Below are 23551 nucleotides of genomic sequence, written 5' to 3' on the forward strand. Positions count from 1 at the left end.
AGGAACTCAGTTCTCAGGCCTATGGACTCCAACTTAATTATACCACTGGCTTTCCTGGTACTCTAGCTTGCACATAGCATATTGTGGGATTTCTCAACCTCCATAATCATGTGAGCCAGTTCCCAGAATAAATCTCTTACACACATGCATACATAGTATATCTCCTATTCATTTTTCAGTATTTTATTATACAATTAAAATTATATTATACAATTCAAAATATTTTCCAATTTCCCTTATAATTTTCTTTGACCTGTTAATTATGTAAAAATCTTATTTCTGAATTTTGAAACATGCAAGGATTTTCTTGGCATCAATTTAGTAATTGCTTTTAGTAATTGATTTCTAGCTTAATTGCATTATAATTGATTTCAGACTTTGAAATAGGTTGAGATATGTTTTGTAGAAAGATATATGGTCAATTTTCATAAATAATCTGCATATGTTTAAAAGAAATGTATTTTCTGCAGTTTTGGGGGATGTGTGTACATACATGTAAATTCACACACATATAAATTTACATTCAGTTTGTTGTTTATTTTTCTTAAATGTTTATTTTTTAGTTGTAGTTGGACACAATACTTTTATTTTATTTTAATTATTTTTATGTAGTGCTGAGGATAGCACTCTACCTCTGAGCCACAACCCCAGCCTCATGTTTATTTTATTTTAATATTCTGTACTCAAACTTATATTTTGCATACTTTGTCAAGCACTGAGATGAGGTATTAAAATGTCCTATAAAGATTATAAGTTTGCCTATTTCATCATCTAATTTGATAGTTTTTGCTTTATGTATTAGAGGCTCTATGTGTATACAAAATTAGAATTGTAATATATTTCTATTTGTTGAAGTTTTATTGGCATAAAGTGAGCCTTTTTATATCTTGTATTTTTGCCTTAAAGTCATTTTTATCTGACATTACTATGTCCACATTAAAGCTAAAGATGTAGCTCAGTGTTAGAGTGCTTGCCTAGTATGCACGAATCCAGCACTGCAAAAATATGTGTGTGCATGTGCGTGCTTTCTTTGGTTAATATTTTCTCAGTATATCTACTTTAATCCTTTTAGTTTGAACCCGTTTGGATTTTTTCTGTACCATTATATATTAGACATGCTATTTATAAACAGAAAATAGTTAGATATTTTTAATATCTAATATTTAGATTTTTTAATCCAGTTTGAGAATTTTTGTTTTTCCACTGGACATTTAATTTTTAAAAATTTAATATATTGATATAATTGAGTTTATGTCCACATTTTAATTTAATACTTTTTTGAAAAATATTTTTTAGTTGTAGATGAACACAATACCTTTATACCTTTATTTTGGTTATTTAATTTGTTTATGTGGTGCTGGGGATTGAATCCAGTGCCTCACTTGCTAGGCAAACACTCTAGCACTGAACCACAACCCCAGCCCTTAATTTAATTCTTCTATTTGTCATTTCTGTCTCTTTTTCTCTCCTTTCTTGCTATTGATTTTTTTTAAATTGATGTTTACTTTTAGAGTTGTTTTAGGTTTACAGAAAACTTGAGTGAGAAGTACAGAGTCCTTTCGACACATTTGACATATTTGTTATCATGCAGAATAGTTTCAATCCCTTGTACTTCACTTATTCATTCATTTTCCCTCCTACTGACCTCCTGAAAACAACTGATTTTTTTTTTAACTATCCATGTAGTTTTGCCTTTTCCAGAGTATTACATAATTGGAATCATACAGTATGAAGCCTTTTCAGATTGGTTTCTTTCTCTTGACAGTATTTAATGTATTCATTTAAGATTCTTATTGTCTTTTCATGTTATAATAGCTCATTTCTTCTTTTTAAAATATTTTTGTAAAATATGGGAAGCATTTATAAATACCTTTAATTAATTAATTAATTAATTTTATTTTAAAAAAATTTAGTTGTCAATGGATCTTTTGTTTTATTTATTTATATGTGGTGCTGAGGATTGAACCCAGGGTTTCACACATGCCAGGCAAGTGCTCTGCCACTGAGCCACAACCCCAGCCCAGCTCATTTCATTGTAGTGCTCAATAATATTAAATTGGTTGGGGGTATAGATCAGAGGTAAAGTGCTTGCACAGCGTGCACAAAGCCATAGGTTTGGGACCAGCCTAAATAGGCACCTTTAGATGTTTTAACCCTCTGTGTAATGTAGTTTGGGGCTATCAATAAATGAATATACTTATGTTACACCTAGAGATTATTTCCCCCTATGTTCTGAACCGCCTCCTATACAGCACCAAGGTAAACTTCTTTGCAGTCCCCCCTGGGGGTGGATATGATTGGGAACAAGTTTACTTCTGATTTAGCCTAGTCTAAGAGTGTGATCCCATGAGTCTTGATGTCTACTTCCTACCTTAATGAGATCCATCAAAGCTATAGAACATTTGCCTAGATTTGCAAATGCCTACCAGATAAAAGTGGCTTCACTTCTCTGTTTACTTCTGAGGGACCTCACTTTTCCTTAGTTTTTCTTTGCTCGGTAATTCCTTTACTATCTTGTCAGTTTTTTGTATATTTCTGAAAAATAATTTTAAATATGTTATCCAACATTTTTGGTTGTTTTTAAAAGGAGGGTTGGTCTGACATGGCCAACTCACTCTATTTCCAGAAGCAGAATTCATTGTTTCTTTAGCATTTTTAAGAGAGCAGTTCCTATCTTTTCATTGTGAGTATTCCTTAGACATTTTAAATGTTTTAATGATACTTGTAAAATATGATAAGGACTTCCTTATTGGTTTTATAAAATAGATCCAATGTTTCTTTATTTCAGGCCAAAGAGGCAGTGATGGAAGCTGAAAGATGGGATCCTACAAATGTTTTCACTCAATTTTATATGTTCAAGATTGCAGTCTTGGAAAGCAACTCTGACAGAGGTATAAATATTATTTAGGAGTTATATTTAATAATGCAAAGAATTGAAAATCCTCAAAGAATAAATAATCTATAACAGAAAACCACATTATTTTTGAAATAATGGAATTAAATATATGTTCTGTCTTTCCTATGAAAAATAATACAATAATGCAAAAAGAAACCATGGAAGGTCATGCAGAAGTTAAAGAACACTGAATATCTATGGAGGGAATCTGAAGTGGGCAGATGTGGGACAAGAATTGGGGAAAAGTCTTGTCACTGTATGTTTTTTGTGCTTTCTGTCAGTTGAACTAACCTATTCCAAAAGCTTTAAAAGCTGTGGGGGATGAAAATTAGAGTAAAAACCTGTATCAGCCAAGAATTGTCCTCAGAGAAGGAAGGTTTTCAGGGCACATTTTGACTCTTTTCACTTATGTTTTGATTAGTGCATTATAATTATACATAATATTGGGGTTCACTTTGACATAATCATACATACGTGGAATATAATTTGTTCCACTTCAGTCTCCAATACTTCCCCTTTCTCCTCCCTCCCCCATTCTCCATCCCCAACTTTGCTGATCTTCCTTCTATTTATAGTTTTTTTAGTAGTGTATTATAGATGTACATGAAGGTAAAATTCACTGTTGTATATTTATATTTGTACACAAGATAGTTTGGTCAGTTTCACACCACCATTCTGTCATTTTCCTGTCCCTTCTCCCTCCCTCTCAATTCCGTTCCCCTCCTCCATTGATCTCTCTTCTATTTATGGGACCCCCCCCCCCGTTTTCCATCTAGAAGCAAGATAATTTTTGATATGTAAGGATTTAATACTACCATTTCTTTAATTCCTTTTTGTTTTTTTCCTATCTTCCTAGCTTCCCTTGGGATTAGGTTATATTCTGTGGCAGTATTCTCTCATTACTTTTTATTCTTTGTTTATTAATTATAGAGTTTGTCTTTGTGGCTGTCATGAGGCTTATTTTAAGCTGATAATGAGTTGCATTAACTGATTGTGTTTTAAAAAATTGATATACTTTTTCTACCTGTTCTGCTCATACATTTTTTTTTGTTTTGAACATCATAACTTTTATCTTTTTGTACTGTGTATCCTCTGAAATATTGTATCTATTATTACTTAAATGAATTTCTTTTTAACCTTCATATTAAAGATACAAGTGAGATGCATACCTAAGAGTATTCTTTTTTTAATATTTATTTTTTAGTTGTAGTTGGACACATTACCTTTACTTTATTTATTTTTATGTGGTGCTGAGGATCGAACCCAGGGCCTTGCACATGCTAGATGAGTACTCTACCGCTGAGCTACAACCCCAGCCCCACCCTAAGAGTATTCTGAGTTTGATTTCATACTTACTTTTGCTAGTAAGTTTTTCCTTTGATATGATTTTGTGTTACTAATCAGTACTTTTTTCCTTCAGCTTAAAAAATTCCCTTCAGCATTTCTAGTAAGACAGGTCTGGTGTTGATGAACTCCTTTAGCTTTTGTTTGTCTAGGCAAGTTTTTATCTTCCCTTCATTTCTCAAGGGGAGCTGTGTTAGAAAAAGTATTCCTGTTTGGTAGCCTTTTTTTATCTGTACTTTCTTTTTTAATTTATTTTTTGTATATGGACATATACCTTTATTTTATTTATTTATTTTTTTATGTGGTGCTGAGGATCGAACCAATGCCTCACATGTGCTAGGCAAGTGCTCTATCAGTGAGCTACAACCCCAGCCCTACATCTGTACTTTTGATCTCACTCTTTCCTTGCCTGTAAGATTTCTTCTGAGAAGATACCGATAGCCTTATTGGCACGCCCTTATATATTATGTGCTTCTTTTCTGTTGCTGCTTTCAGGATCCTCTCTGAAATTTGATTTTTGACTGTTTATGTCTTGTTGTAGTCTTAACACATTTTGCCACATAACTATCACCTAATCATCACACCTTGTATAACTTTTCATCGTGTAATCATCATATGATATAATTCTGTTTGTCAGGCCACATAAATGGTAAACAGAGCAGCAATGTACTCACCATTGGCATAGGGATAAGCATTTGTGTTTTCATGCACTATAAGTTATAAGTCTAGTATTCTCAGAGCACATACATTGTCAGTATATTTCCATAAGCCAAGTTGCATGGTTGGTTTAGAGTACTGCGTAACTAATGGTTAACACATCTTATATGAGTGGTGCTGAGGACGGAGTGTCAGATGATGAAGCCAATGATAGGGCACAGAATCTTCAGACACAGTAGATTAAATTTTGTAAGTCTGTATTTCTCAAAACTATAATAAATTTACTCAAGTGTAATATTTTGACTATAGTGTATAAATCGATAACAACTAATGTGTTAACTTTTTTTTCAGACCACAAAATAATGTTCACTAAACTGTCACAAAGAAATATACATCAATTTCGACTATTCAGTTTTGACATATATTTCATGGAGTATGTATCCTAATCTTGCACCAAAGGCAATTTAATAATAGATGATTTTTAAGTAACACTGACATTTTAAAAAAGATTCACATGATGGTCACACTTTACTTTTTCATGAAATTAAAAACATTTAATGGTGCATTATAATTATGCACAATAGTGGGATTCTTTGTTACATATTTGTACATGCACACAATATAACAATATAATTTGGTCAATTTGCAGAACAAAAATTTTTAAAAGCTCTAATATCTCTCATTTAAAGAACCAACAAGAAATTTGAAAATCTATCACCAAACATAAAAATAAAAAGTGTTGCCTTTTCTTTTCTTTCCCTTACATACCCACAATTTCAGTTACATTTTATGTCATCTCCTGCTAACCCCTGTTCTCTATTGTTTCTGGGTATGAGGGCAAAAAATAACAAAGATAAACACCATAAAGGGAATGAGGGGATCTGAAATGAAGAAACTTTTATGCTCTAAATTTTAACTTAAGTTCTTAGTGCCTCACATGCTACTAAGCCTAGTTTTTTGTTTGTTGGTTTGTTTTTGTACAGAGATTAAACCCAGGGATGCCTAACCACTGAGCTACATCCTAAGCCCTTTTTTATATTTTATTTAGAGTCTCACTGAATTACCTAGGGCTTCGCTAAATTGCTAAGCTGGCTTTGAATTCGTAATCCTCCTGCTTCAGCCTCCAAGCCACTGCCCCCAGCCCTGTTTTTTTTTTTTTTTTAATTTTTAAAAAATACTTTTTGTTTTATTTATTTTTATGTGGTACTGAGGATTGAACCCAGTGCTAGGCTAGCACTCTACCATTGAGTCACAACCCCAGCCCCTTGCTCCAGTCCTTTTTATTTTTTATATTTTGAGACAGGGTCTCACTAAGTTGTTTAGAGCCTCACTAAGTTGCTGAAGCTGGCCTCTAACTTGAAATTCTTCTGCCTAATCCTCCCAAGTTGCTGGGATTACAGTTGTGTATACCTACTCTTGGCTAGATCTCTTACCTTTTCTACCTGGATATTTATATAATTACCAAGACTTATTGAGTTTTCTGGGACTATTTCTTTAAATAAGTTTTCTAACTCTTTTATCACTTTAACATCTACTGCTATATGTGAATACTTGTTCTTTTGATGATGTCTCATAAGTCCCACAAGCTTTTTTTATTCCTTTCCATTCCTTTTTCTTTCTCCTCTGACTACCTGTTATTAAATAACCTGTCTTTTAAGTTTATATAATCTTTCTTCTACTTGCCCATTTTATGCTCTTTATTGCATTTTTCAGCTCTCAGTTTTTTTAACACCAGTGACACTCTTCACAGAACTAGAAAAAAACAATCTAGCCAGGTAGAGTGGCACATGCCTGTAATCCCAGTAGCTTGGGAGGCTGAGATAGGAGGACTGCAAGTTCAAAGCCAGCCTCAGCAATTTAGTAGGGCCCTAAACAACTTAGCAAGACCCGGTCTCAAAATATTTTTTTTTTTAAAAAAAGGGCTGGGATGTAACTCAGTGTAAAATGCCCCAGGTTCAATCCCCAGAACCAAAAGAAAAAAAAAACAGTTCTAAAGTTCATGTGGAAGAATAAGAGACTCAGAATATTTCTTATTTGCATCCTCCATTTTTCCCAATTTTGATTTTTTTATTTCTCTATTATCTTGAAGTTTACTAAACTTCCTTTAAAACCATTATTTTGAATTATTTGTTAGGCAGTCAACAAATATCCATCTTTTTGAAATGTGGTCTTATTATTTTACCAAGACTGGTCTCCAACTCTTGGGTTTGAGTGATCCTCCTACTTTAGCCTCCTGAATTCTGGGACTACAGGTATGTGCCACCATTCATAGTACAAATCTCCATTTCTTAGGGCCCTTTTCTGGTTATTTATTTTATTTTCTGGGTGATATAATGTTCCTATGATTGTTCTTGATATTTGTGACTTGCATTGGTGTCTGCACATTTGAAGAAGTAGGGAATTATTATAGTATTTGCAGATTAACTTGTCTAGAAATGTCTTTCACCAGTCAGCCCATCCAGAGTTTGGGTCTTTGGAATCTGCACTAGGCATAGGTGCATGGGTGCTGGACTGAAGACTGGGTCCCTGAGGGTCAGATAGGGTCCAGGAGCTGAAAAGGTTGTTCTGTAATCTAACTATACAAGGACATTCCTGGAAATTTGGTCCCTGGGGTCTAGCCCAACTCTGAAATCTACTGGAATGGCCTTAGATTCCAAGTCTGCTAAAATATGGGGATGCAGGGGCCAGCTTGAAAAGTAATACTACAAGTGGGCTGGAGATGTGGCTCAAGCGGTAGCGCGCTCGCCTGGCATGCGTGCGGCCCGGGTTCGATCCTCAGCACCACATACAGACAAAGATGTTGTGTCCGCCAAATACTGAAAAATAAATATTAAAATTCTCTCTTTCTCTCCCTCTCTCTCTCACTCTTTCTTTTAAAAAAAAGTAATACTACAAGTTCTGGTTTGGAGGGTTGGGCCACAGGACCAGCCTGGCACTTGGCAGGCCTGGAGCCTGATTCTTTAGACCAGAAGTACAAATCTAATGATAGGGCTGGCCTTATACTGTGTGGGCCTAGAACCTTATATCCATGGGGGCCAGCCTAGAGTCTGGGTATCTGGGTACTGGCTTAATGACTGGGGCTGTGGGGCTATTCTACTGCTGGGCAGACCTGAAGCCTGGGGCAGTGAGGGCCAGCCTGGGGGTAATCCAGGGCCCAGGACCACAGGGGCCAGCCTGGTCCTAGGAGGGGACCTAGAAACTGAATCTATAGGACTGGCCTAAAGCCTGAGTTTGTGAAGACTGTGGTGGTACCAGGGCAGTCCCAAAGCCTGGGGCCAAAAAGACTGGCCTCACACTGAGTCTATTATGGACATCTAGGGGCTCCTGCCTATGGAACAGTCCTAAAGACCAAGTCCTTTGGGCAGATCTGGAACCTAGGAACATGGAATACAGCTTGGAATCTGGAGGTATGGGGCTCTCTCTGGTGCTAAGTATTACTGGTGCCCCACTGTTGGAGTCTGCACTCTCTTCTTTCTCTTTCCCTCAAGCAGAGGGTTTCTCTCTCTGTTGTTTGGCCTGGGGTTGGAGGAGGGGTGATAAGGGTAATTAAAAAGTATTCTTTTATTCTCCTCAGTGCACCTTATTTTTATGCTTCACCCAGGTGGACTGATCTCTTATTTGGTTTCCTTAGCTCTTGTGAAGGTATATTCATACATACATAGTTGTTCAAATTCATGTATTTTGTGAGCAGTAAGTACTAACAATTCCTATGCCACCATCTCGCTGATATCTGGTGTACACAAGTTCATTATCAGTTGTGTATTTTGCAATTTTTTTTCTTTTTTTCTTTCTGCATATTTTCTTTTATGAGAAGAAATTGGCAAGTTTGACAATGTCTAATTTATTTTTTTTTCTTCTTCTATGGATTGTCCTTTTGATGCTGTAGCTAAGAAATCTTTGCTTAATCCAAGGTCACAAAAATATTTTCTATGTTTTCTTCAACATTTTGTTTTAGGGTTTTTATTTTTAGGACTGTGATCCATTTTGAGTTAATATTTGTATTTGATTCCAGGTGTGGATTGAAGTTCATTTGTTTACACTTAGTTATTGAATTGTTCCAGCATAATTTTTTAAAGAAGCAATGTTTCCTTAATTGAATTGCCATTGTATGGATCTCTTTCTGAATTCTTTCTTTTGTTGTATAAAATAAAGACATCATTTATTAAATGACTTTACATCATTCCTACTCTGTCTTAGTTATTGTAGCTACGTAATAAATATAGAATTATGGAGTATTAGTCCTCCAACTTTGTTCTCTCTCAAATTGTTTTGACTGTTTCAAGTCTTTTGTATATCCATATAAGTTTTCCAATTTTTACACAAGTGAATTTTTTGGTACTGGGGATAGAACCCAGGGGTGCTTAATCACTGAGCAACATCCGCAGCCCTTTTTATTTTTTATTTTGTGACAAGGTCTAAGTTGCTTAGGGCTTCACTAAGTTGCTGAGGCTGGCCTCAAACTTATCATCTTCCTGCCTCAGCCTCCCTAGTCACTGGATTATGGGTCTGTACCACCTCACCCGGCACAAGTGAATTTTTATTGGGATTATGTTGAATTATAGATCAGACTTATTATTATTATTGCAATGCTGAGAATCAAACCCAGGGTTTCATGAGTGCTAGCCAAATGCTCTACCACTAAGCCATACTTCCAGCTCAACATCTTAACATTATTGAGTCTTTCAACTCATGAACAAGTATTTGATTCCAGGTATGGATTGAAATTCATTTGTTTGCACTTAGTTATTGAATTGTTTAAACAATTGCCTCCATTTATTTAGGTCTTTCTTAATTTCTTGAAATAATTTTTTCTGCTTTTAAGTGTACACTCTTGAGTATCTTTTTGTCAGATTTATACCTAAGTATACCATGTTTTATACTATTTTAAATGACTTTTTTAAAAACTTCAATTTCTGACTACTTACTGTTAATATATAGACATGCAAATGTTTTTTGTATTGACCTTGTATCTTACAACTTTTTTAAAAAAAATATTTTTTTAGTTGTAGATGGGCACGATATCTTTATTTATTTTTTATGTGGTACTGAGGATCAAACCCAGTGCCTCACACATACCAGGCAAGTGCTCTACCACTGAGCCACAACCCCAGCCTCATATCTTACAACTTTTATAGACTCGTTAGTTAGTTCCAATAGCTTTCTTGTGAATTCCATTAGATTTTTTACATAAACAATCATGTTTATAATGATAATAAATCATCTTCTAATTACCATTTTAATGACAATCTGCAAGTTTTATGTGTTTTTATTTTAATTCAGGTAAAATATTTTCCATATTAACTTTTGATTCCTTTTTAAATCACATGGGATTATTTAGAAATATTTATTTTCCAAATATTTTCAGATTTTCTTGAGTGCTATTGATTTTCAATTTAATTCCATTATAGTAAAAGATCAAACCTTATATGACTTAAATTCTTTGAAATATATTGTGACTTGTTCTGTGGCCCAGCATATTGTCTTTCTTGGCAAGTTGGAAAAAATTGGCACCGGAAAAAAATTGGCACTGGTTGGTGTTTGGTTAAGTATTATAAAAAAACTGGCACTGGAAAAAATTGGCACTGGTTGGTGTTTGGTTAAGTATTATAAAAATGTCAGCCATGTCAACTTGATTGCTGATTTTCTGTTTACTTGTTCTACCAATTATTGAGAGAAGGTATTGAAATCTTTGATTATAAATGTGGATTTGTTAATTTCTCCTTGCAGTTCCATAGATTTTTCTTCTTATATTCTGATATTTTGTTATTTGTTACATAAATATTTAACTTTAGGTGCTCATCATGAATGGTTTCTTTTATCATCTTGAAATAACCTTCTTTCACTGGTTATTTCTTTCTTGGATATCTACTTTTTCTGATATTAGATACTCCAACTTTCTTTTGATTGTCTTTACTATAGCATGAATTATCCCATCTTGTTTGTTTTCTTATTGGTACTAGGGATTGAACCCAGTATAATTACAACTTTTTATTTTTAGATAGGGTCTTGCTAAAATTAATGAGGCTGACCTCAAACTTGTGGTCCTCCTTCCCCAGCTGCCCAAGTCACTGGGATTACAAGTGTGCACCACTGCACTGCTGCCTGTGCTTTCCTTTCAGCAAATGTTGTCTTTATGTTTCTTGTAGGTAGCATATATTTAAGAGTTTTATTTTAATCTGATCTGACCATCTCCATCTTTCAATTGGGTTACAAAATCATTTATATGTAACACGATTGTCAATATGATTAGATTAAAATTTAGCATCCAGTTCTCTCCTATTTGTTTTATCTGTTGTTATTTGACATTTTCCTTTTTTCTGACTTCTTTTGGATTAGTGAAATTTTTATGAATATTTATTTATTTAACAGTAGAATTCATTTTGACATATTGTACACAAATGGAACACAACTTCTTGTTCCTCTGGCTGTACAGTAATTACATTTATCTCCTTTTTGGTCTATTAGCTATGATACTTGATTGTGTTTTTTTGGTACTAGGGATTGAACCCAGGGGCACTATATCACTAAGAAACATCCCCAAGCCATTTTAATTTTTTATTTTGAGACAGGGTCTCACTAAGTGGCCCAGGGCATCACTAAATTGCTGAGGCTGGCCTCAAACTTGTGATCCTCCTGTCTCAGCCTTCCAAGTCACTGGGATTACTGATGTGCACCACCATTCCTGGTTCTTTGTTTTTCCACTTGTTACTTAAGGTCTATAGTGCACATATTTAACTTGCATTGGTTTACTTTTAAGACATAATAAAATATAATACATCCATTCAAATTTTAACTTTTTTTCTGTATATTTCATTTTATGTATATACTGAAATGTATTTAGGCTCTCCATTATTAATGAAATTTAGGTCCATATTTTACTCTAGTTTTTTTGAATAGTGGTTATTGAACCCCGAGAAACAATGCACCACTATACCCTAGCCCCATATTTTACTCTTACAAGCAATACTTGATGAGAATCCTTGGACGTGTATGTTTTTTTTTTATATTTATTTTGTAGTTTTAGGTGGACACAATATCTTTATTTCTACACTTATGTGGTGCTGAGGATCAAACCCAGTGCCTTGTGCATGCTAGGTGAGCACTCTACCACTGAGCCACAACCCCAACCCCTGGATGTGTATGTTTACTCTTACAAATACATTCATAGGATAAATTCACAGAAGCACAATTGTTCAGTTGAGCATTTTTTATGATATTCAAATCTTCCTTGACAGTTAACCAACTCATATGATTTTGTGAATCTTAATTAATATTCTAAAGATATTAATGCTCTAAAATAAGTTCCAAATTTGTTGTGATACAATTAACTCTACATGAGTATTAACTTTGATAAGAATATCTCAATTTTATTGTTTCCTTGTTTTTCAGCTCTTCAGGCAATCACTACTTTAGAGAGTTTATTAACAGCTGAAAAGCCAGAAGATAATGATCTACTTGAAGATAGAGGTTCACATACTATGCTCCTAAATTTAGCTGCCCAGTTTGCTCTAGAGGTAATTCATATGTTTCTGTCTCCTAGACTTCTACCTCTTTCCCTTTTTGAAAGACATTTAATAGAATTCATCAGTTAGTTACAGAGTCTCTACTGTTTGTTTTGCCTCACATTTTCTAAACCAAGCTTGGAATTGCTTTATTTCTCTTTCTTTGTAACGCAGGCTAAGATAAACGAAACATAATGAAATAATAGATTTCTGCTTAAATAACAGAAAAAAGTAAGCATAGCAAAACACTAATTTCTAGAAGAAATCCCAGGTTTAAAATGCTATATTATGCAAGTAAATAGGTATCTTAATTGGAAATATCGTTTTAATCAGATTGAACAAAATGCTTTAAATTTTTGTGAATGCTTTTAGTTTATAACCATAAAAAATTACTCTAGATATAATAAATACTTGCAACCCTGTTTTTTACTTGCATAATTCTTTAGGAAAAGAATCCTAGCAGCTCTGGTACTCTTAGATTGAGTTTGAGTATTGGCTCTGTGGCTTAATAAGTGCCTAATTTCTTTGAGTTTTCATTTATTATTTGCACAATAAAAATAATACCCTTCTCTAGGACTGTTATGAAAATTGATAAGTTGGCTGAAAATTGGTATGTAAACTGTGAAGCTTGATCTTCTTATTTATTTAAACTACTTTAGTTTCTGATTCTTTCTTTATGAAAACTATCTTTCTGCTCAGAGCTACTATTCCATAATTCTTCTACTAGCTCTGTTCTGCTTTTTATATCTATTGTAAATGTATAAACCTTCCTTTAAAAATGTAGTTGCCTTTGGGTTTCACACTACAGAATTTCTCTCATTTCCTCCTTTTCCCCATCCTGAACAAACACATCCTATGTCTGCATTTGCCAATTTTTTTCTTTCTCAGGAGTTCAGTTACCCTACTCATTAATATCAAAACACATCTCATCCAAACCCTATTTAACAACTACTTTGGACAAGATATTGGTCTATGTGCTAGAATTATGGTCACCAAGGAATTCTCAAGTCAATTTGTACAAGCTATCCATTAGCAATGTAAGATCAATGTAAGAACTATCCATATGTAGGATAAAGACCAACTAACTACTATACAGGTTAAAAATTACTGGAGTTCAGAGTAGAAAGAGAGCACTGAAAACTGGAATGTTTCTACAGTGAAGGGAAACCTTAGGTTAGACTTTGAAAAGGGTAGCATTTAGGTTTACAACATTTTTCTTTTGCAGTGCTGAGATCAAACCTAAGTCCTCATGCAGACTAGGCAAGTGCTTTACCACTGAGCCATACCTTCAGCCTCATGTAAGAAAAAGGTTTTTTAAGGGTGTAATGGTGTAAACAAGACATGGAAAAAGGAATGTAATTGGCTTTAGATACACTATCCTTGGTTAGAATAACAGCTGATTTCTCTAGCATTCCAGATCTTGTGCCTAATAGAATAGTGGCTTATATCATTATGATAATGATATAGAGAAGCTTAGAGTAAAGGACAAGAAATAGATTTGGGCAGATTGTATAATGCTTTTATTTTCTAAACAATAAGATGGTTGATGGTAATTTATGTAAAGGTAGTGCTTTGAGAAAATAATTTTGCTTATGCCTAGGCAACTGAGTAGAAGGAAATTAGAGATGGGCAGGATAGGAGACCATGGTAATAATCCAGTCTTAAGGTGATAAGAATCTAGGTAAGGGTAGTAGAAGTATGATTCTAAGCAGGTAAAACATTACTTTCTCTTCTATCAATCATTCTCTTTACAAAATTCACCTCTCTTCACACAAGAGATAATGTGGGTATTCTAGGTTCTGAAAACTCAGGCAGCCAAGAAGAGAACTTGCACAGATTCCTACCACCATCTCTGCTCACACACCAGATATTCTGCCTTCTCCACTGCCATCATGGATGAACTATCCATGTTCCTTCCTATAGCTAACCTTTCAACTTAAACACTTGTTTCCATCGCTTCTTGCCTTTTTTCTCTCTTACATTGTCAACTTTTTGTTTTCTTATTGGTTCATTCCCATCAGCATATAACATATAAAATTATCCCATCTCAAACAAACAAAAGCCAAAAGATTCTCTTGGCCTTCCTTCTCTTATCAACTACTGTCCAATTTCTTTTCTTCTCTTTGTTAAAAAACTTCCCTGAGATGTAACCTACGCTTGTTCTTCCAATGATCTCCTAAGCCTTGTTCAGTCAGGCTTTTGTCACTGAAAAAAGTACTTTTATCTACTAAGAGTGCTTTTGTCAAGTCATCAATGACTTCTGTATTATAAATCGTGATGGTTAAATATTAGTCCTTATTGTATTTTACCAATCTGCAGTGGCCAGCACAGTTGATCATTCTTTCCTCTTTGAAACATAGTTGGCTTCCATGATTACCATTATCCTTGTTTTTCTCCTACCTCATGAGTCACTCTTTCATTCTTCTTTGCTGATTCCTTTTCTCCTCTCCTAGTCTCAAGTGATGACCTTAGGAGTGTTTGTGGTTCAAGAAAAGATGATAAGGTATAAGCTAATCATCTAGGAAAGCAGGAAAGTGAATGACTAGGGAAGCGTGATATACTTGCCAGTAGCATTAAGGCTCTTTTGTGTGTGCGTGGAACTGAGAATTGAACTGGGAGGCACTCTACCACTGAACTACAACCCCAACCACCACAAAAGGCATTTTAAAGTAATACAAGTATATGCATTATTTTTTTCTAGGCCACATTCTGCTGAATGGATGCAAGCACAAAAGTCAGTATAGCTGGATGTGGTAGCACATGCTAATCCTAGACTCAGGAGGCTAAGGCAGGAGGATCACAAGTATGAGGCTAGCCCGGGTAACTTAGTGAGTCCCTGTCTCCAAATATATGAAGAACTAGAGATGTAGCTCAATGGTAGAGCACCCCTGGGTTCAATCTCTAGTACCCCTCCAGACAAAATCAGTAGAATATTGGACTGAGGGTTTTGCCAGATAAATACAGTGAATGAAAAGAAGAGCAAGAAAATCTAGGATGAAGGGAGTGGTTATAATTCAGTTGTATGGAATTTAAACTTGGTATGGAGGAAGACTTTAAGAGGATGAGGGATGGTAAAAGTTGGTAACATCAATGAGTTGGAGGTCTTACTGCAAGTAAGGATTGAGGAGTCAGCATAATAAAATAAGTGAGTTGGAAATGTTAAGAGACAATGATTAGAAAGTGGAATATACCTGATGCTGAAAGCTGGAGTGAAAGACTAGGGCGAGGGAGTGAGGTACTTAGGGCATGAAACTTAAGAGGGCACTCTCAGGGTGAGCAAGTCTGGGCTTGGTACTTGTATCATACCGAAAGTGAGTGCCTCCTTATACTTTGTACCCTAGGTGCCTCACTTGCCTCACCTGACTCACCCTAGTCCCAGCCCTAAGAGTATGAAAGGGCTGCAATTATTAGTAATGACAGGGTCTAGGGAATGGCTGTAGGAGTGAATGACTGAGGTAATTGACAGAGTGGAATGGAGGGAGCTAAGAGACTAAGGATATTAGGAGGATTGCCTGTCCATGTATTGAAGTTGCCAAAAAATAAGACAGGAGTAGTTTGTGTAGAAAATAACTCTGCAATAGTTAAGCCATCAAGAAATGAGAAGAAATAGCTTAGGAGCTGATGGACCACAGTAACAATGAGGGATAGTGGGTACTATAGTCTGGTGACAAGAAATTCAAAGTCAGGGTTTTAGGAAAGAAAAAAAAAATATTTCAAAATAATAACAAAAAGTGAGAAGGATACCTACTCCATCTCCAGGCCTAGGGGTAGAAGGACAATGAGAGCAAAATCAGGCACCATTTGATAGGGTTCCAGTAGAAGCAGCTTCTTTGGTAGAAACCTAGATTTCTATTATACCAATAATGTGGAGGGGACTTTCAGAAAAGAGTTTGCTTTTATAAGAGATTTTGCTGGTAATAGACTAAATTTCTGAGAGCATATTAGAAGGTGTGGGGTGTTGGGGGGAGATGAGAAAAAGAAGAGAGAATATATACAGCCTTTCAGGGATTAGCATGCTGAAAATGAAGGTGCTCTGACAGTCTGGGTTACTCCTAATAAAAAGAGATAAACAGCACGAAGAGTAGTTTAAGTGGATTCAAAGTAGTATTAGCAAGGCTGTGTTTGTGGATAGACAGTTGTGATTTTCTGGGGCTAATATGAAACCATTGTTTTTGTCAGTGAGTTGTATTTTCATTTGACTTTCTTGCCGTAGCTCTTTTGAGAACACAAAATGAACAGGTTCAGATGTGTTTTCCCTTGCCCTTAATGGGCAATAATGCAGATAACTTGATTGTATTTTTAAAAATGTATTAGTGCATTATATTCATACAAAATATTGGGGTTCATTTTTACCTACTTATACAAGCATGAATTAATTTGCTCCAATTCAGTTCCTAGTACTTCCCATTTTTTTCCCTCCTTCCTCACCCGTTTCCTTTCTTCTATTCTACCACTCTTTCTTCTATTCATTTAGAGTTTTTTTAATCAATTAGTGTATTATAGATAATACACAAAGGTGAAATTCACTATGGTATATTCGTATATGTACACAGGATAGTTGGGTCAGTTTCATACCCACCATTCTTCCTTTTTCCTGTCCCTCCTTCCTCTCTCTCTCAGTCCCCATCCTCTACTCCATTGATCTCTCTTTTATTTTCATGGGAACCCCCCCACACACACACCAACTTTTTTCCCTTATCTTGGTTTGACTTCTGAATATGAGAGAAAACATTTGACCCTTGACTTTCTGGGTCTGGCTTATTTCACTTAACATGATGTCCTCCTCTTCCATTCATTTACCAGTAAATGCCTTAATTTCATTCTTATTTATGGCTGAGGTTAAAACTCTATTGCATATATATCCCATATTTTCTTAATCCATTTATCTGTTAATGAACATCTGGGCTAATTCCATAACTTGGCTATTGTGAACGGTGCTACTATAAATATTAGTGATCTTAGATCTGATTTTAGATTTTTGGGCTGATTTTAGATCTTTTGGCTATATACCATGGAGTGGGATAGCTGGGTCATATGGTGGTTCCATTCCTCATTTTTTGAGGGGTCTCCACCCTGCTTTCCAGAGCAGTTTTACTAATTTGTGGTTCCATCAACGCTGTATGAGTATATCTTTCCCCCATATGCTTGCCAGTATTTGTTATTGTTTGTATTTTTGATAATTGCCATTCTGTTTAGAATGAGATGAAATCTCAATGTAGTTTTGACTTACATTTCCCTGATTGCTAGAGATGTTGAAATTTTTTTCACATATCTGTTGGCCATTTGTATTTCTTCTTTTGAGAAGTATCTGTTTATTTCTTTTACCCATTTATTAATTGAGTTATTTATTTATTTACTTACTTATTTTTGGTGTTAAGTCTTTTGAGTTCTTTATATATTCTGGATTAATCCTCTGTCTGAGGAGCAGGTGGCAAAGATCTTTTCCCATTCTATAGGCTTCCTCTTCCTGCTCTTAATTATTTACTTTGCTGGCAGAAGCATTTAATTTGATGCTGTCCCACTTATTGATTCTTAGTTATATTTCTTGCTCTTTAGAAGACTTGTTAAGGAAGTCCGTGCCTGTGCCAATATGGTGAAGTGTTGTGCCTACATTTTCTTCTAGAAGTTGTAGATTTACTGCTCTAATTCTTAGGTCTTTGATTTCACTTTGAGTTGACTTTTGTGCAGGGTGAAAGATAGGAATATAGTTTCATTCTTCTACATATGGATATCCAGTTTTCCCAGCACCATTGGTTAAAAAGGCTCTTTTCTCCAATATATATTTTTTGGCACCTTTGTTGAGTATCAGATGACTCTATATGGATTTGTCTCTGTGTCTTTTATTCTGTTCCATTGGCCTTCATGTCTGCTTTGGAGCCACTACCAGGCAATTTTTGTTACTAAAGCTCTGTAATATAATTTTAAATTAGGTATTGTGATATCTCTGGCATTGCTTTCTTTGTTTAGAATTGCTTTGGCTATTCTGGGTCTCTTATTCCTTCAAATGAATTTTAGAACTGTTTTTTTTTTTCTAGTTCTGAGAAGAATGTCATTGGTATAACACTCTTGGTAGCATAACCACTTTGACAATACTAATTTTGCCTATCCAAGAGCATGGGAGGTTTTTTCCATCTTCTAAAATCTTCAGTTTCTTTCCTCATTGTTCTACAGTTTTCATTGTAGAGGTCTTTTTCCTCCTTGGTTAGATTTATTCCAAAGTGGCTTTTTTTGGTGTGTTATTGTGAATGGCATGGTTTTCCTAATTTTTTTAAAAAAAATTTAAATTAATTAATTAATTTTTTATTTATATATGACAGTGGAATGCATTACAATTCTTATTACACATACAGAGCACAATTTTTCAAATCTCTGGTTGTATACATAGTATATTAACACCAATTCATGTCTTCATACATGCACTTTGGATAATAATGTCCATCACATTCCACCATCATTTCTAACTCCATGCCCCTTCCCATCCCCTGCCACCCCTCTGCCCTAACTAGAATTCGTTTCTTCCTTCCATGCTCCCTCTCCCTATCCCACTGTGAATCAGCCTCCTTTATATCAAAGAAAACATTCAGCATAGTATAGAAAAGCTATTAATTTGTGTATGTTGATCTGTTATCCTTATATCTTATATATTGATTAATTTGTTTATCAATTCCGGAAGTCATCTGGTAGAGTTTTTGAGATCTTCTAAATATCGGATCATGTCATCAACAAACAGAGATCATTTGAGCTCTTATTTTCCTATTTGTATCTCTTTTATTTTTTTCTCTTACCTGATTTCTCTGGCTAGAGTTTTTCAAGAGCTATATTGAGTAGAAGAGGTGAGAGTAAACATCCTTGTTCCTCTTCTTAGAGGAAATGCTTTCAGTTTTTCTCTGTTGCTTTGATTTATAATTTAACAAATTATGTCTGTTCTTTTTAGAATGGACAAGCCATTCCAGCAGGAAAAGCCCTGGAATATTTAGCTCAACATTCAGAAGACCCACAACAAGTTCTTACAGCTTTGAAGTAAGTAATCCATTCTATGGAGGGGAAAAGATTTCTTTTGCTCCTTTTGCCCTTGATCTATAATCTGACAAAGTAGTGCTGATGAACTCAGTGCCAACTCTTATATCTATTAACCCAGGTACTCAAAGTAAAAAAAAAAAAAAAAAAAGAAAAAAAAAAAACAAATACAACTGAACTTGATCTTCCTTCTTCTCTTTTTCTAGGAAGGAAAATGGTTTGTCAAAAGGGAGTTTTTACACACAATAGTGAGGGGAAAAAAAGATCGGGTTGGGACAAGATAACTACTAATGTGACTGAGAAAATGCCAGTGTGAAAAATGGGAAACCAGAAGGATCCTAGAATGGTTTTTCTGTTGGCCAACTTCAGGCCACACTTCCAAAGGGAAAAGTAGTCACAGAAATAAAAGGGGAGTTGAGATACTTGCATGCCCTCAGTAAATATCTAAAATCATTCAGGACAGTGGTATTGTTTAGAGCATTTTCAGGTTTGAAACAAACAACTGTTTTGTCAGTTTGTCATTGTGCTTCCAGTTCCCTTAAAAGAATAGTGAACATTTTTTATGTAGAACCTGAAGATCAGTTTTAGGTTCCTTTATAAGATGAAAAATATAAAGCCATGTACACCATACCTGCTGTTCTAGCAGATGTTGTTGAACAGTGATACAAACCTTGGAACCATTTAGTAACTTCTGATAAGCAAAATTTTTTATTTTAAAATTATCTTATTAAATTCCACTTTCAAAATTACAAAATTATTATATTTTCATTGCAACCATTAAAACAAATCAAAGATCTTTAAATACAATAAGCTTAATTTCCCCCTTACTCTCTGTCTTCTCAATTCTGCCTCCTGGGGTAATCAGGGTTAATGACTTGGTATATATTCTTTAACATGTTTCCTAAGAATCCCTTTCTCTATTACTTTTTATGCAGATGTCTGTTTCGTCTTGTTCTTCCACAAGTTAATCAAACTCCAGATTCTGAAAATAAGTAAGTTATTTCAATAGAAATGATAGATTCCATTAGAAATATTATAATAATTTTAAATACAAAACTTACATTGAGTGATATGTAATGTAGTAGATAAGATTAATACAGGGCTAGTCTTCCTGGTTTCATATCCTGGCTCTGCTATTTATTAAATGTGGACCTTGGGAAAATTTCTTAACTTTTCTTGGCTTCAGTTTCTCCATCTATAAAATGGAAATAAAATAGAATATACCTCACAGGGCTGCTGTGGTTACTCAATAGTGAATTAACACATTTAAAAGGCAAAAGATTTATGTAATCTGAAGAGAAGCCAGGGTATAAGTTAACATGTAAAACAGTGCCAGGCACTTAATAAACCTTTAGTAATGTTATATATGATCTGATTATGATATTGCATGTTTCCCCTTTTCTTAATAGGAGACTCAAATATAGACATTTCTTTTACTTTCCTGCAGAACAAATAACCTGAATAGCTTGTTGATTCTGATTCTCTGTCAGGTCAGCCAACAAGCATTCAAATATGTTTCTACTCACAATTTCTATGGTATAAGACACCAAACTTAACAATTCATGGAAGAATTTGGGCACCAGTTTTTTTGTGCCTAAAGTTCATTATCTCCTGATGATTTGAAAGAAAATTCTATTCATGATTTGAATTAGGTATCACTTCCAGATAAATTATCACCCGTCTCTGAATTATTTGCTCAGACAAGAGCTTTGTAATAATGAGTCTCTACCATATTTTTTTTTATATTTGCAACTGGTGTCAGTATATTTTTTGAATTAATTTTTGGGAAATATAACTGAGATGGCTTTGGATGTATAACTTGTTTTATCATATTACAGATTTTACCCAAGCACATATGATAAGTTTTGCCATTTCTTCACAGGCTGTATGAATCAATTAGAAAGGTATTACATCTTAAAAACAAAGATGATAGAGGAAAAAGACTAGGAGGTAGGAGAGGGGGGAAGTGCTTGGAGTGATATTAGCCAAATTATATTGTTATATTGTGTGCATGTACAAATATGTAACAACAAATCCCATCATTATTTACAATTATAATGCACCACTAAAAATGGAGAAAAGAGAAAAAAATGAAGGTGAGGCATTTGGAAATTTTCATAATGACCAAATGTTTGGTATTAAGAAATTATTAACTTTTAGGCATGTAATGATTATGCATGTATATATTTTTTTAAAAAATCCCTTATCTCTTAGAGATGCATCCTTGAAATATATATAGATGAAATTATGTGATGTCTAAAATTTGCTTTAAAATTACATAGGAAGAAAAATAGATGGTGATAACAATGAGATAAGATGGATGGTGTGTTAGTAATTAGTAAAGCTAAGTGATCGGTACATGGAAATTTATTCTACTTGTCTTTGCACATTTGAACATCTTTGAATTTTTCAGCAATAAAATTGTTGGGATTTTTGTGGTGGTTGTTTTGAAAGAAGGAAACTTTAAAAGACGGCGATCACACTTTGAAACTATTAGATTGTAAGAGCTCCTTGAAGGATAAAACTATTTGTATTTGTCCTTGCATCTCTGGAACCTAAGAACCATCTGACACATAATTGCCACTCAATATTTAAATTGACTGAAAGTCAATTCCTAAGAACACCTTAATCTCATTCCATGCAATTGTGACATGCAGTCAAACCTCAATCATTGGTATTATTTAGGTAAAGGGTAAGGGAAGGGATCTTGTTTGAATTAATTATAAATAATAGAATATTTAAATATATAAATAATAAAATATTTAAAAATAGAACATTTAAAAATTTATTATTTTCAAGTAGAGGTAGTAATAGAGAATATCTTCTAGCAGTTTCAGGTAGAAGTTAGCATTTGATATAACAACAATTACACTAGCCTGTAAATTTTTTTTTCAAAGCACCTAATTCAATGAGAAAGTTAGGAGAATTGAATTTTAGTTTCAGTTCTTTTAGTGACTTCTGTTTACCTGAAGCAATGGCAACTTCTTTAACTTCTCTAAGCTACATTTTCTTTATCTGCAAAATTTAAAAAGCTGAACTGGATAATTTAAAAAGTTATTTTCTCTTCTAAAATTCTTGTAAGTTTAAATTAGCAACATCTACCTAAGTACTAACAATTTATGTGCTAAACTACTTAAAAGATGTTTGTCTTATAAATACACATACCTTTCCATGTCCATGTCTTTATTCTTATTTGTATTATTTATTTGCTTTAATGGACCCTTCCTAGATTATTTTATATTTAGTCCCTGAATTAAATAGCAAAGAAGTCAACTTTAGCTCAGCTGAAATTCAAATTAATAAAATTTATTTGAGAAGTTGCTCTATATAAACTTGTAAGACTTTTAAGATTTATCAGTGAGAAAGCTGCTACTTTTCCTGAAGCACAATGTTTATTGAGTAATATTAAACCCCTTCCTGATAAGAATGGTCTTATCAGGTATGCTATACCATATATTCTGTAAACTTCTTTAGATAATTTTGCCAATACTTCCATATTCTGTTTTTTTAGCTAAATGGGCTTTTATTCTGTTAAATTTTCATTTTATTTAATTTTTTAAATGTTAAGACTTTTTAGCCAGGCATAGTGGTACAACCTATAATCATTCTTTTTTTCATATCCTTTTTTTATTATTAGTTGTTCAAAACATTACAAAGCTCTTAACATATCATATTTCATACATTTGATTCAAGTGGATTATGAACTTCCATTTTTACCCCATATACAGATTGCAGAATCACATCGGTACAACCTATAATCAGAGTGATTCAGGAAGCCAAGGCAGGAGGAGCACAAGTTTAAGGCCAGCCACAGCAAACTAGTGAGGCCTTCAGCAACTTAGTGAGACCCTGTGCCTAGGTGTCATTTTTTTGGCATTTATCCTGCTTGGTGTTCTCTGAACTTCCTGGATCTGTGGTTTGGTGTGAAAATTAATTTGGGGGAAATTCTTAGCCATTGTTATTTCAAATAGGTTTTCTGTTTTGATTTCCTTCGTCGTCTTCTTCTGACATTCCCATTATACATATATTATGTATTTTGTAGTTGTCCCACAGTCCTTGGATACTCTGTTCTATTATTTTTCAGTCATTGTTTTCTTTATTTTTCAGTATTGTAGATTTCTGTTGGTATATCCTT

At 34.2% G+C, this 23551-nt stretch overlaps 1 protein-coding gene across 1 annotated transcript in view; it reads left to right on the plus strand.

The window, feature by feature from the left end:
- Positions 1-23551, plus strand: part of TEX11 (testis expressed 11) — a gene marked incomplete at both ends in the record, with an annotated part of 301635 nt that overhangs the window by 197326 nt on the left and 80758 nt on the right. The window contains 4 exons of the mRNA XM_081278131.1: positions 2789-2891; positions 12287-12411; positions 19334-19419; positions 20352-20408. Coding sequence (XP_081134257.1) covers positions 2789-2891; positions 12287-12411; positions 19334-19419; positions 20352-20408 — 371 coding nt within the window. The remainder of the gene's footprint in view (positions 1-2788; positions 2892-12286; positions 12412-19333; positions 19420-20351; positions 20409-23551) is intronic.

Source organism: Spermophilus citellus, assembly GCF_964194105.1.
Source record: "Spermophilus citellus genome assembly, chromosome: X".
Taxonomy (NCBI): domain Eukaryota; kingdom Metazoa; phylum Chordata; class Mammalia; order Rodentia; family Sciuridae; genus Spermophilus; species Spermophilus citellus.